This window comes from Tyto alba, unplaced genomic scaffold (genome assembly GCF_018691265.1).
Source record: "Tyto alba isolate M040663 unplaced genomic scaffold, T.alba_DEE_v4.0 Super-Scaffold_9, whole genome shotgun sequence".
NCBI classification, from domain to species: domain Eukaryota; kingdom Metazoa; phylum Chordata; class Aves; order Strigiformes; family Tytonidae; genus Tyto; species Tyto alba.
This window is the reverse complement of record NW_024881330.1, coordinates 40960928-40976462: the sequence shown is the minus strand read 5'-3', so window position 1 is coordinate 40976462 and position 15535 is coordinate 40960928. Positions and strand designations below refer to the sequence as shown.

At 41.8% G+C, this 15535-nt stretch overlaps 1 protein-coding gene across 2 annotated transcripts in view; it reads right to left on the bottom strand.

Annotated features, from left to right (window-relative positions):
- Positions 1–2577: 2577 nt before the first annotated feature.
- Positions 2578–15535, bottom strand: part of TOX (thymocyte selection associated high mobility group box) — a 226164-nt gene continuing 213206 nt past the window's right edge. The window contains exons 8-9 of one of the 2 annotated variants that reach the window (XM_042786269.1): positions 6827–6978; positions 2578–4865 (exon numbers count right to left, since the gene is read on the bottom strand). In XM_042786269.1, the coding sequence (XP_042642203.1) occupies positions 4829–4865; positions 6827–6978 (189 nt within the window). In that variant the 3' untranslated portion in view covers positions 2578–4828. The remainder of the gene's footprint in view (positions 4866–6826; positions 6979–15535) is intronic. The other variant, XM_042786270.1, reaches the window with a different exon arrangement.

The following is a 15535-nucleotide window of genomic DNA, read 5'->3' as shown; positions in this document are numbered from 1 at the left end:
AGAAAATATTGGCTCATTTTGTAAAGATTAATGGTGTCTACTGTACTTTCACACACCCTTCTAGCCTGTTGGCTTTATCCATCAGAGCCTGGGGGGATGAACCACACGCTCTGGAGTTCTGCTTCCTACCCAACTTCGATCACAGGGGCTAAGAGGTTTTCAGCCCCTTCGCATTACAGCAGTTGCAACCTGTGGTTTTCTGTGTTGGTGATGTGACTCTGTAGCAGTACTCTCCCCTCAGCAAGGGGGACAGGTTGGTGTAGCACCTCTCTAACCACCCTGCCATCGGCTCAGCCATCAAGCCATCAACTGACATTTGAGCTCTCAGATCCCCTGAAAAATGACAGGATGAGAGAGACTCATTTGGCAATACTTTGCTCTTGCTGTTTGGCCCGGAGAAAGATACTCAAAGTGGTAAGATTGTTTAGCAACAGCTGGCAAGCACCCGGGTGTGAGCCTGATTTTCAGACATGACAGGCACTTACAGGAATGTTGCCAGATACAGCTGTTTAAAAGCCTTAATAAACAGCAAGTCAATACTAATCTTTGCCAAATTAATCTTTTCCTTGACAGCCCATCAGAGCAATTATGCTCAGACTCGTTGTAAACACACAATTGTCAGTGGGTAAGGATCTGAATTTTTGCACACAGCTTGTTTTCCAAATAGGAGGGTTTCCTTTTCTTTTTCCTTTCCTTTTTTTCTTTTTTTTTTTCCCCCATTCCTATTTTATTTTCTAGCCAATTACATGTGTGCCAGCTTAGTATTAGCCTGAACAAAATTTCTTTGTAAAGTGTCTATCACAGCAAGCCTTTAATAGAATGTGAAATGATGACAGTCGCAGGATCCATGCAGATGCACATTTGCTAGTGGGTTTCTCTAATTAGGCAGTAACTGTGACAGACTCTGAAATGTTACAAGTCATTGTTCTCACTTGTCCTCTTGTCGGTGGAATAAGAACTACATTTGAGTTGTGATTTAATGTGCTGCTGGGTAATAATAAAATACATGACTTTGCAAAGGAAAGCAAATGCTGTCTGTGAGACCTGACACAAAGAACCTCCTGTTCTCTGAGGTGCTCAGCATCTCCTGCAGCGCTGACAGCACACTGCTATACTCATTAAATAATATTTTATTTAAATGCAGAATGACCCGAAGACACCAGATAAATAATTAACAGGGCAATGGTTGTATATCTGTCTGTCTATCTTTGTGCCTATATCTACATGCATATCTGTATCTATACCTACCTGTCAGTGGGAGTTCTGGGGAGTAACTCCTGTATGGTTTACATACTGCTCCTCAGCTACTTCTCACAGTGTGTGCAGAACAGGGATTTTTACCCACTCGGTTTCCCCAGAGCACAGAAAGAGCTCTCCATGAGTCTGCTGTGTTTACAAGATTGGGTAAGAAATAGGCAGATACAGACTTGGTAGTTCAGGTTGAGATGAAGTCTCAGAAGGTTGAGGAAGGTGGTAAGAGCATGTTTTACCTTCTAGTAATGAGCTCTTTTATTGTCAGGTTTCTTGTTTATAGAGGAGCCTCACAGGGAATATTTGGCAGAGACACCACTGGAATCAGGAACTGGTACTTGGTGAGAGAGAGAGAAGTGGGCACGAATACATTACTTTTCATTGTGAATGGCTGGGGCCTTCCATGCATACATTACTTGATGTCTGTGGATGAATTTGGGGGGCAGAATCCTATAGCAGGTCCCTTTGAAGAGCTTCTTTGGGTCCGAGGCAGCAGCGGGACAGGATTTCTGCTTGAACCTCTGTGAGTTTGGTGATGGAGACCCGGACTTGCGTCGCCAGAATGGGGCAAACTGAGAGGAGCAGTAAACTCAAAGAGCCTTTCCTTTTCAGAACTTCTGCTTGCCTTGGTGCAAGCAAATGGGATTTACATCTTGCAGAGTGTGCATGTTGCTAACCTTGCATTTTGCCTACTCCTAAAAAAGAATTTTAAAAAAATATAAATTTCAATTAACGGAAGACATTATTTCCCTTGGTTTCTAACACTTTGGCAGATGTCTTTAATGTATTTACTTGCTGTTACGGCGTTGCTTCAGTGTGTAGGCTGTTTCGTTCCTGTGTGCTTTCTCATTATCATCGTTATGACAGATGGTGACTTACAACCAGTGACTTGGGTCTATGTGTGGTGCCTAAGCCACAGTGCCTCAGCGGAGGGTGGGGCATACTTTCATGAACTCCGGTGGAGTTTCACCTGCTTGCAAAAGGTTCTCAACCTCTTAGGCTCCATCTATTGACAATTTGTATCTGTCAATACACAGCTGAAAACAAACAGCAGATTGCCCTTGGCCGGCAACCATTGCTTTTTCCCAAGGTCAGACACGAAGAACTGACATTTATGCATTGAAATTGGATCTTTCTTTTGGGACAAAGTGGCTTCAGTGTAACGCTGGCCTCAAGTGCTGCTCTTTGAGCATAGCTGTCCCATCCATACAGAGCCCAGGCACAGAACCACACTCAAAGCACCGGATGGGTAAGGTGCTGCATGCTAAACACACCACAGGTTTCCCTTCTTACGGACGGAGAGACACCAACTAGCCAGAGGTTCATACAGAATAAGTATTTTATTCATGATGTATTTTTTTTTTTTTTTAGTATTTACATTAAAGTTTTCTTGTATTTTGAACTCTGCTTGGATACCGAAATTAACAACTTTATGTGACTGCGCACCTGCTCTAAAAGAAATGAAGATAACACAGTTATTTTCCGTAAAAGAAAAAGGAAAACTGCCTGTCAAAATCAAAGCTGATTTTTCTCATCCCTGGTAATTATCTTCTCACTTTAGAATTAATATGAGTGGAAAATGTAGTTTACTATAATATAATAAATAGAAGACATTGGGTAATTAGTAGTGCTGGTATATTTCTAAAGTACTAAACAGACAAACAATAAACTGTGAATTTAATCATGAGTTCTCATACAGTTTCAAGACAGGAAAATTAGAGCTCTCAGCTACAGTCATTTGAGTAATCACATCTGATCTGCATTATTTATTAGTTATTACATGCCAAGTGATTCCGATTATACATTGCCTGAAATCATTCCAAAGCAAGCATGCCTTTGTTTCTGTTTTGTTTTTAAAGAAAAATCAATGGCATTGCATAATGTGCATTTTATCCGAGCTGCTTTCTTTATTTCAGATAGAAAATACAAATCAGTGGTACTGTCCATTAATTGGACAGGCATCTGGGATTAAATCCTCCAGAAAAATATATTCAGAGCTATCCCTGATGCAAAACATAGACAAAATACCTTCTTTTGGATAATTTTTTTTAATCCCTTCCCCTGTGGCTGTCGAACTTACCTTTAATTTTAGGATGTATTTGTGATACATTCCCTAAGACTATGTAGGACCTTTTGTATGTATAAAATGTCTGAAGCATATTTGGTAATATTTCTGTTGGTAATATGGTTATTCCACTTGAGTAATTAATCAAAACTGATAAAGTTTCAAGAAGCAACATTATGCAGTTTTATTCAGTTAGTTTTGTTCGTTCAAGTCTTAGTTTTGGGCAACTTTCAGCTACAATGCTTTAAAAAGGGAATTACTTAAAATACGTTGTTTTTTTTTATTTTTTTTAAACAACCAAAGAAATACAGAAATAAGTATTGGTTACCTTCATTTTCTGCCAGTAAAGCAGGTTTGGTGTTATATATGTCACTGTAAAAACTAAATAAAGTATTCACATCAGTTGTGAACAATTTGTGCCAGCAAAAGTTAAAGCATCAAAGAAACCTCTTTAAAATGCTAACAAATTTACTTACAAACACCTATATTTATTATTTCATAAATAGGCGCAACAGGTTCCATAAAAAAGATTAAATACAGACACAGTATGAAGAAACAATAATACATAGCCATATGTAAAGGTTATAATTTAGCTGTCTCCAATCTGTTTCTGCATCTAATAAAATATCAGGTAAGCATTTGGCAGTTTTATACATAAAAGGACTTAAATGACGTTTACTAACCAGTACACATAAAGTGATTTTCTTTAAAAAAAAGAAGCATTTTTTAGGCAGTACAAAATAAACATGTTTGCTCTTTATCAACATTAGGTTTTTTTCCTATTTTTTTTTTTTTGTGTTTATTTCATGAGACAAAGCCAATATTTTTAATTAATATCATTTGGGAATATTTTACTTTTTTTCTCCAAATACTTTGAAAATATAGAACTATTAGTCAGTTGTTTAAAAATGAAGTAAAAATATGAATGTTTGCCAATTTAACCCTTATTGTGAAATCAATAAACTGGAATGAGCCAGTTTCAATTACAATTAGCTACAAAAACATTCACATTTTATACTCTAGGAGAGTGTAACATAGATGCTATTTACAAACTTGCTATGACTGCTACATCAAGCCATTTAAAAAGTCTTTAGTAGTTTCATATAAACACCCATTATGAAAAACCAATGGAAAATCCAGGACTTTTATCCGAGACATCTACAGTTGCTAAGGCAGTTACTATCGCAGCACTTCACAGCAAAAACCAACATAAAATCTGAATGGTCCAAGTTTCCTTCAGGGAAGAAGAAAAGCAATGTCCGTTAAAGGATCTCAGGGTAGGGGTGGAAAGGAGAAAGAAAGAGAAAAAATGGGGGGAAAAAAAAAAAAAAAAAAGAAAGAAGCGAGATTATTTTTTTTCCAGAGTGGGTGACCCACAAGCTCAAATAGTCCTAAGTGCTTAGCAACTTGTATTTCCTAATAAAATGCAGAACTGCCTTGACTGCATAAAGCAATCCATGATGAAAAGACTTCCCTGCATTCCTCAGTGGAAAGGAGAGGTGTTTCAGATTTTCAGGTAAGGTAGAGTGCTTTGTCCCTCTGCATGCCCCTGTTCAAAGAGAAAAAAGAACAAATGTGATTTTTTAAAAATTTGTCAAAATTTTAGTCCTATTCTTCCAAAAAAACCCCCTCCACAACCCTACGGCATGTCATTAATTCCAAGCACGTCACTCAAGTACGGCTGCATTACCATGGTAATAATAAGGAAAATCGCAGTGCCATAGTGGCATGTAGCAACCTGAAGACCACATCTGCCTCTATACTACACGGGACCGGGACACGGGTTTAAGCCCTGGTTGGGGCCCACCTGCACCAGTGGGTTGCTAGCACTGACTATCCCCTTCTCACAAACCGCACAGGTACAGCCGAGGGTTTAGCACTGGTCTCGATAAGCACCGTGTAAGAGGCGGCCACTTCCCTTAGAGGGCAGGAGATCTTAATTAATTACAATTAATTACACAAACATGGGTGCCAGCTACTGGTATCTCTGGCCTATTTTATTTACCAGCACAGACAGAGCCAAAATGGGTTGGGTTGACAGGTTCAGGCAAGCACACGCAAGGGAACACCAAAAGCTTCTGGCAAAGCCAACTAGACCAACTGTTGACTGGAGACCAGGCTCTACAGGAGACCTTCCACCACTGCACTGTGTCTAGCCCAATTTTACATTTAGTTCTTGCCGAGTTTCAGCTTCAATTGAAGCACACCAGTTCAGAGCAAAAAAGGACACATTAACCAGTTTATAACAGTCTGTAGGAGTCAGAAAAAAATATATCATTTAAAGCAGAAGCATCACTGATGGGGCTTGGTTCACACTGCAGAGATTTTCTGGGAGAGAGGCTTTACTCTTAATCTCCTGCTTCCTCACCCAAAACCCAGGCACAAGTTCTATCCTTCCACAGCTTTACAGCTTGCTTGGCTTGGAGTCCAAGAGCAGCAGAGAGCAAGCTACACTGCAATGGCAGCTTATGCCAATGCTATAGCGAGGGTAATTTAAGTCCACGCACACAGACTCACGGAGACAGGGCATATACAGGGTCTGCTCAGAGCAAACTTCTGCTGATGGCAAGTTATGCCCAGTGGGCACCTAGAGAGCACTGCTGGGAATGACCGCACATTGCTTTTTCCAGGAGAGACCAGGAATCAAAGCCACAGGTGGCTGTGGCTTGCTGGACAGAGGAGAGTCTATCCAGAGCTCAGTGTAAGTGGGTATGAAAGTCTGTGGGCTGGGCAGGCTCCTTACAAGGGCCTGCTGCACAGATTAAGTCATTACGGTGGTACAGCACCGAGGTGAGACTCTTCTGCTGAACAAGTGTGTAAGTCATGGGGCAACATGTATGGGGGGAAGTGATGCTGCTGGGCAGACTAGTTAAAGTCTGTTCAGAACCTTAAATGTTTCCATGCAGTTCCTGGGACAGTAAAATGGCTCCACAAAAAACATGCTGCAGAGGAGTGGAGGTTTGGAAGGGGCTACTAACCTTATGGTAGGGGCATAGAGCTTCTACAGGTATGGTGTTCTGTTTCTGGTTACAGTCACGTGAGCTTCATGTCATTCCTTCCTTGTGTCTTGTAACCCATGCATCGCCCCTGCATCTCACTGATGTGGGCTTTCATGGCCCTAACTTTTCACTGGCAGCAAACTCTCCTCAGCAATGGAGCATTTGGAGAAAATAGTTCATGCCATTTGCCTCTCAGATAGGAGGCAGTGATCTTAAAACTTCTTTCCTACACCTTCTCCCTAAGATTTCAGTTATGATTTTCTAAGGAATGGAAGTTCTCTAAGACCAAAGTGTATGTGCTGTGATAAGGTGACAAGAGCATCTAATAAGTCTCTGTATTGAAAACTTTTTCTCCCACAACAGTCTAACTGCTGAATAAAGACAATGCCATCACTGAGGCACTTCTGAAATACAGTAGGGAAACAGGCAACAAAGGTGTTTCCAAATTCTCTATCAGATACTCGTGTCGTGACTGTTGCTCAACACAAGGTGGCATTCACTGGCTGCTTACCCATTACTGCAGTAGTCATTATTCCAGTCCACAGTCTGTGCTGGAGGATTTCTGCACCCTGAACGAACATACTCCATTGCTTGGGTAACAACTTGTGCAGCTGTTGATGTTGGATTGATGATATTCTGATAATCAGGCTGAAGAGTAAATCCCTAGAGGAGAAAGCAAGTGCATTACAATGTATGGAAACCAAGCAACAGGTTGGGTGCAGTAAAAACACCCAATGGTGCGTACTGTGAAATGGTAGAAATCTTTTCCAGGTGTACTTTATGTTATCAGACTTAAAATAAGGGAAAACGTGTAGGTGCTTTCTAAGTTTTAACATATTTGGTTTGAGAAATGAAACACTGCCACATTGTTGTTAGCTATTACACAGTCACAGGATGGAACTAAAAGGGACAGAGCAGAAACAATTCAAAACCAAGATAACAACTCAATCAGCACTGTGGCAAAAAGGTCTGTTTGCTCCTTAGAGCTTCCATTTAGATTAAACGTAAGGATACACACTAGTCATTAATTCCCAGAATATGCAACAGAATCTTTTTGAAGGATGCAGGCAGCAGGTGGCTGACTGTTTTATTAGACTACACCTATTCACATATTGTTCTCAAACCCCTTTTTCTTCAGTCAGTCACAAAGGGACCATCTGCTGCTTCTTTTATTTGTACTTCTCTCTCAACTAAACAGAAATTCAACCAAAGCTTTTTAACAGTTGTTGGACTAATGTAGTGAAAATAGCACAGAATAACTTGCTTTTTGAAACGAAGAAGATGAAAAAAAAAGTGGAAGTTACAAAGAGTCATCTAACCTGCTCCCTGAAATATCTGTCATGTGAAAAGTCATAATAATTTTTAGCTCTTTAGATATACGATGATGTTTAAATGTTGTGTTTCAAAACCAGGAGAACAATTGAAATTTCAAGGCCAGTGTATCTGGTTCATCCTTTAAAAATGTACATTATGTTCCTGTAAAGTTAGAAGAACTACATTGGGTAAAAGTATGGGAATGCTGGATGAAAGCAACCGATGTCTGCTGAAAAAAAAACCAGACCAAACTCCTTCATGGGGCAAGGGCATACAATTCCCACTCAAGTTAACTGGATGTGTAACTGCTAAATCAGAAACAGACCTTGAACTAAGATACCCAGTTTGAAAACCCACTCCTGGCCAAAGTCCACAAACAGAGTAGATAGAATTAAAGCTCATAGCTTTTAGTTTTGAATTCTAGTGCATTATATGTGAATGCTTCTTGTACACAGCCTTCTTTAGGACTGGAATTTTGTGGACAGCTGTTTTTTTCCTGCAGGATTAACAAGTCATCCATGCTACCTTTAATCGAGATAAATAAGCATTCTCAGTTTTCACCTGGCCCCCTCCATCCATAGAAAGGAGCTTCCTTCAAATATAACATGTCACTTCCTTCACATCCCTCTTTCTTTGTGCATTATACTCCAGCTCTTCCTGAGAGGTTCCGCGGGTGTTCTGCCCTGCTGTGCCCCTCCCTGTACACCATCCCTTCACTCCACTCTTCCTGATCATGGATTTTAGCCTAGGCCATAAACAAGTGCAACTTTCTTCCATAATCTCTTCCATATGGAGCATATCTTGAGTCACGCTTCAGTACCTTAAACGCTTTTTGAAGACTCACTTTGTCCCTGATGACTCCGAGAAACAGACTATTAGTAGCAGGCAAGTTCACAGCTGAATTCTGAGTCTAGTTATCATGTAGCTTACAAACTGCCCTGCTAAAAAAGTAAAATAAAACCCACCCATGGAGACTGTAACCCCCATACCCTGTACACTGCCTTTTCACCAGGCTCTAAACCTGCACATCAGGCTGCATAAACAACCCCTCTGCTTGCAACAGATCCAAAGGAAACTGTAAATGAGCAGACTTCTCAATGGCTTTAATTGGAGTTTTGCGTAATTAGCGGGCAGAAAAATTGGTTTTGTATGTCACGGTCATCATTTTTATACAAAACATCCCCCATAAGGCCTTTCTGATTGTCCTGGGTTGAGTGAGTGGTGGAGTTTTTTGGTGGCAGGGGAGGGGGCTATCGGGGCGGCCCCCTGTGAGAAGCTTCTCGAAGCTCCCCCAGCTCCACGTCAGCTCCACTTCTGTTTGGGAAATTGAGCCCATCAGCTGCACCTCTGCAATAACGTATTTAAGAAGGGACGTGGTGACGTGCAGTCGGACTTGTGAGGAGGAGTTGCTGCAGCTGCGTGAACACCAAGGTCAGTGGAGGAACGGAGGAAGAAAGGAGGGGGGAGGTGTGCCAGAGCAGAGACCCCCCTGTACCCTGTGGTGAGACGGCAGGGCGGCCCCCCCCCGCCACCCATGAAGATCTGCAGTGGAGCAGACATTGATTTACAGCCTGTTGTTCCTTCTCGGATGATCAAGGTTCTGTGCCCGAAGAAGGCCGGGGTCTCATGGGAAAAGGCAGCCCCGCTGCTGTAATTCAGTGCTGGGAGGATTGCAGCATGCGGGGGAGTCCCACGCCGGAGCAGCTCGGGAAGGGCTGCAGCCGTGGGAGGGAATCCAGTCGGAGGAAGTTAGTGACCCACGACGGAGCAGTGTGGGGAACGCTGCGGCCCGTGGGAGGGACTCATGTTGGAGAAAGTTTGTGGAGGACTGTCTGCTGTGAGAGGGGGACCACGCTGGAACAGGAGGAACAAGTTTCGGACACTCCCCTCACCGCAGATGGCAGAAGCAGCAGCGCTGACTGCACCCCCCATTCCCTGCCCCTGCGCCACTGGGGGAGGAGGTAGAGATATTGGGAGCAGAGCTGAGCCCGGGAAGAAGGGAGGGGTGGGGGGAAGGTGTTCTCAAGATGTGGCAATGCTTCTCACTGTCCTACTCTGTTATGTGTTGTTAGTGTCTGTAATAAATGTATGTTCTTTTTTAATTCCCCTAACGAGTCTGCCTTTTGCTCGTGATCATAAAAGGGGGATTTTTCCCCATCCCAGTCCTATCTTGAACCCCAAGCCTGGCTCTCTGTCCCTTCTCATTGCCGGAGGGGAAGGGAGAGAGAGCTGCTTCATTGTGGTTGGCTGCCAACCAGGCCCAAACCACAACACTGATTTAGCTGTAAGAGGAAACTAACCACAGAAACACATACTACCACTCAGGTTCACCTTTGGTAGCAAAGCCCCTGATCTATCTCTTATCGGTCCTCATGAAACAAGAATGTGTATGAGAAAAACACTACATGGGGCCAGCAGCTCCAGCAGTGCTGTAGCAAAGCATGCATGTGAGCAGGCATAGAGACTCAAGTACTCATGCAGCAAGAAGAGACAGATCCCCCAAATCAGAGGAAGAGACCGTCCGGGAAATATCCCTTCCATTTCTTCTGGACTTCAGACAAGTGAACAGCTCAGATGTCAGAGGATGGTCTTGTGGTTTAAACTCCAGTTTGGAAGTGGTGGGAACTGCATTTTCTCAGGTTTTCTGTGTGACCACAGTCAAACTGCTTTGACTGTCTTCCAGTAAAGCATGCGTGCAGGTGCGCTTGGACGGAATTGATACCTCTCATGTTAAGGTTGGCACCACGGATCCGAACTTAATTCTCCTATCATTTGCAAAATAAGGGGTAACAACACTCTCATCTTGCGCCTGGTAAGTCTGTTTAGTTTATAACTGCCTGGGCATTATATTTTAACGTGGTGCAGAGGTATCTGAGCCAGGGTCCAGCTCCAGAAGCAGCTGAGCTGCTGCAGCTCAGCAGTCCCACCGCGGTTGAGAGCTACCAGAATAGAAGAATGCCAGCAATGAGGGTGCTGGAGAGCACGCTTGTTAAGGCAAAGCAATTTAAGAAACCTGAATTCAATACGAAGGACTGATAAAGTACGGTGATGTTTAAGATGTAAACAATAATTACTTCAGCTTTTTCATCAACAGAAAAAGCTCTGGAAATATAGTTCTGTACAACAGAGGGAGACAGCCTTGTACCAGACTTGTAGTAAATATTTGTGTATTATTTATATAAGCCCTTAACAAACAATGATGAAATAAAAAGTGCTCAGAAAATGAGTGCTTCGAGGTCTAATTAAACAATGCTGAATGTTTTTGCATTGTAATGCTCAAGAGAAAATCACCAACTGTTTTGCAACATGCCTAGAATTTTAAATTTAATTTTCTTGTTCCAGATTGAAATAAAAATAGGGAACTTGATAAAGATTAATTCGATGTCAGGAGGGACATTTGCTCTTTAATTAGATTTCTGTAGCCCTAGCAGTTTCGTTGTGCCACTGTAGCAAGTCCTAAAAAGCCTGCAGCAGAACTAAACAGTGATCCTCATCTCCACACTTTACTGGGAACTAATTTCATTTCCTGCCTGTCTGGAGAGGTATTTTCAACAGGCATCAATGTTTTTGTCTTCACAACTGATTTATTCATCAATCTCAATGTGATATTTTAAACCTTTAAATTACATCCAAATCCTAAAGCATCTGTTTATTACACAAGGAAATTGAAAATCTGTCTGTGTGATATCATACAAAGATTTTTCCTTAAGGTTATAAAGGAAGTTGACAGATATTAATGATTTTTTTTTTTTTTTCCTCCTGACCTCATTTGAAGACAAAGCTTAACAAAAAAAGAGGAAGGAATCTGGACAAATACAGCAGGTCCCTGAGTTTACTGTGTATAATATATACCAGAAAAAAATGAGGCTGTTATTTTTGGCAGGCTATGCAATCATCTTGCTGTATACATTTATTTTCTAAAGGAAAAGAAATACCTAGAAGTAGACTGAAATGAGTTATTATTTAAAAAAAAAATAAAATGTGACATACATTAATCTTCTGCTTCCTTGTTATGCATGCACTTGCAGCCATGGTTACTAGACATTAAGAATCTAGTTTTGCTTGCTCTACCTGTGAACCAACATGGGACAGGGATTGTAATGGGACTCACCACCCACTTAATGCTTGGGTGAAGGATTTTGAGGAGGGAAGGAGATGCTTCCAGCAGGGCTACTTAAAATGGTTCCTTGACAAGGACTGCGTATTTCGGGGGGAGTGAATCCTTGGTCTCATCACTCTCCATGCAAAACAGCACAGTACGATAAGCTGGAGAACAGGCCATGCTCAGAAAGAGGAACAAATGTCTGTTTGAGCAGAGAAAGGAAAGAACGCCTTTGCAAGAGAAAACAGGTTGCAGCTTCAGGTGCCGTCTTAGCCTGAACTTTGGAGAAATTGTGCTGATTTGAATGACAAGGGTCAAAATTCAGATCATCTGATCCCAACCAAGTAAAAATTAACATCATGTCAAACCTAAGAAACAGACTGGAGAGAAGCAACTCTGTATCAGTTAAAAAATACAGTGATAAGATGTTCACATGAGCTTTGAATGAAAGAAAAATCGCACTCTTCTGATCTACTGAGATGCTTCCAGCGCATCAAAAGTGGATGAAAAAACCCTGCTACACCGTGGATTTAGACTTTAACAAAGTGAAACCTTAACATGGCTCCTGTTAACAATACTTAAGAAAAATATAACGTATTTCAGAATTAGAAATTAAATATTATAAAAATCAAGATCTAATTTAAATCTAAAGATGAGAATAGAACTAAATGATCGTATTTTACAGTGTAAAGGATTAACACTGTAGGTGAGCACCACAAAGGTCTACAGTAGTGCCCATTATGTAATTTATTCATTAACTGTTTTGGAACAAAAAGGGAAAGAAACAAAGCAGTCTACTTTGCAGAAGTTTCAAAAGATATTTAAATACCTCAAGATAGAGAAGATTGTTTAAAATAAATTATAAACCTAGGCATATGACCAAAATGCTAATACCTAAATTTTACTTTGCCTTGTGCATTTCAGAACAATTTGGATGCATTGCGTCAGCGGCATACTCTACGGAATTAATTGATTTTTAAAATAACAGAAATTGTGCAGTCACTGAGGATTTTTGGCTAGCAGCACTTCTGATCTTCCTGACGTTCTGTAGTTTTTGTGGGCTCCTGGAGGAGACTGCCCTTCTCTCGCCGGCAGTCTCTCTCGGTTTGGCAGCTGCGCAGTTGCAGGTGAGGACTGCTGGAAGAGGAGGAGGACACGCTGTTCTCATGCTGCGGAGCAGATGAAGATCAGCTCGTTGTCCTGGCAGCAGTGGGGGCAGAACTCCATCCCCCAGTCAGCACTTCTTATCAGTCCCTCCTCAAAATTACGCGCAGAAGGTTTGTGGATTTCGCGCACAGTGGTTTTTGGAGAGCTGTGTTCCTTCCTGCCAGGACTGAAATCTGGATCTTTACGTGATTTTTCCTGGAGCTGGCGGTCCTTCAAACATACTACAAGACAGTCTTTGATAAGAAACTATCCTCCCTCTCCTGGGCAGAACGAGTGACCCAATCTCCCAGAGCCACAGTGTTAAAGCAGGGGATCTGCGGAGAGTAGGGATTCCCAGAGCCTGCTACCACTGAGCATCCCAGTAGTAAGCCACAAACTATTTCAAAGCTGGATGCTGGGGGAAAAAATAGGAAAAAAAACCCAGAACCCATCACGGGTGGGAGCTGTGACTGCTGCTCCTGACATATGTACAGCACAGCTGTCTGTCTGCAATGGTGGTGTCCAGCCAGGGGAGTCTGCGAACGCCTGCAGCAGAAGACTGCTAGGAAGCTGTTGGCAGACTCACCCTCGTCTTGCCTACTAAGCTTCACGCTGCAGTGTGACATGAGAAAATTTACCTCATTTCTTCTTAAAGTGTATTAGTCTGTTCGGTATGAGCAGTGGTGAGGTTTCCGAAAAAGAAAGTATGTCCTGTTGCAAGTCACGCTGTAGGGAGTGGGATGTTAATTAGTTTCTGTTCTTGCTGCTTACATAAATTAAGATGGAGCCTTTGGAAAAGGCTTAGGGTGACCACACCTTCTGCATGGAGGAAATCAAACAGCTGAGGGAAGAGGAAGTGAAAAAAAAACTGAATTAAATGCAACTATTGCTTCTTCTTTATCAGACTGCCATTCTCCCTTTCTTCTTGGCTGTCTTTTCATGCAGCAGAGTGGTCTACACCGTGCTGCTCGGGACTGAACCTCACATCCAGAGTCGTCCTCCTCTCCTCACCACAGGCCACACAGGGTGGTGCCTCCTTGTCCTCACTGCTGTTTACTCTGTGCTGCTGTTATCATTTGGAGGGCTGGATTTTGTTCCCACTATGCCTTTTCCTCTTTGACATGCTCTGTGATTACCAGAGTGTTCGCTCAATTTCGAGCAGAGGGGAGAGCAGAGTCCTTTGATAACTGAGTCAGAAACAGGCCCTTACTTTCAGGTCACAGTTTCTTGACTTCTTGCTCTTTGCCTCCTGCTGGCCAACTTGTGCTCTAATGCAGTATAAATCCTGGGGATAGAAAATCCTGGGGATTTTCTGACATTTCTTGAGCATGACTAGAAAGAGTCATGCCTTAGAGACTAGACAGGATGCTGCTGTTCTGCTCTGGCATGGCAAATCATGGTGGTGTTAGTACACCCATTGCCCTAAAATTTAACATACATCTTGCTTTGTCTTTGCCAAATCACTCGTTAAAGGAAATGGATTCTATATTTAAACTCAATACACAAACTCTGTAAACAACTGTCATATGCTAAAAAAAAAAAAAAATAAAAAAAATTACAAATATTCCAAAGTGAAATTACATCAATTTCCAGAGCTCAGAAGTTGTATTGCCTTGAAACAAAGCAGGAGCATAAGAAATATAAACTGGCTTGTTGATGTTCCATAGTGCTTAAAGAGATATGTAGTTAAGATTGGCAGTGTAGCATTTCATCAGGTAATAAGCACCTCTCACCTTGAGTGAAGCTCAGAAACATCTCACCATGGTATCTTTGTTATAAGCATCAGCCCTTCTGTCTAAAGAATATGAGCTGGTAAAAAGTATTTAACCTAACTTTTCATAAGTTTGATAATGGAGAGCAGGAACACAGAGGCACAGCATGTTTTACTTTACTGTACTTGTACTTAGTAAAGTAAAAGACACATCATGGTACAGGTCTACATATTGACTTCTAGACAACTGTTTTCTATAACCTAGTGTCCTGTATTTGGATTCATACAATAATGATGATATATGTATAGATATGTAAGTATCTAACATCTGCATTACACCTTTTGCTAGCCCCTACTGTATTATTAATTCAATAAATAAAGTTATATTTTCTAATCTGTTCAGTAAATTATGCCCATCATTGATTCTGGAAAAGACATAAGGAGTTTCATCTTCTATAGCTCTGCATTGCCCAAGTAATGTACGAGTGACACTGAACTTGGCAAGCAATCTGAACTTGGAAGACCGAATCACCTTGCAGTAAAAACTCACTGAAATATAGCTATGCAATCTCAACAGGCTGCTGTCACAGATGTTGTTCTGCATGTTTGGCAAATGAACGAGGGCACTGCATTGAGTCTCTGTCCATTGCTTTGTCGCTCATTGCTCTTAGCCTTCAGGTTCAACCAGGATTGCATCAGGGACTGCATGAGGGATTGCTTAGGATCTCCAGACAGACCCTCCTGGCTCACCTGTCTAAGACTTCCCCTAGCTAATTCTAGCTACCCAGGCTTGGGGTTAACTCCCAAATTTCTCTGAGACTTGAGCATGGGCTCTTCCAGGACACTCACATTAGTTTCTAACTAATAGGAAAACCCTCAGGAATACATGACAGTAAAAGACTCCACATTTGTGTGGTCATAAGTCTGTTGAGCCTGTTTACTCTGCT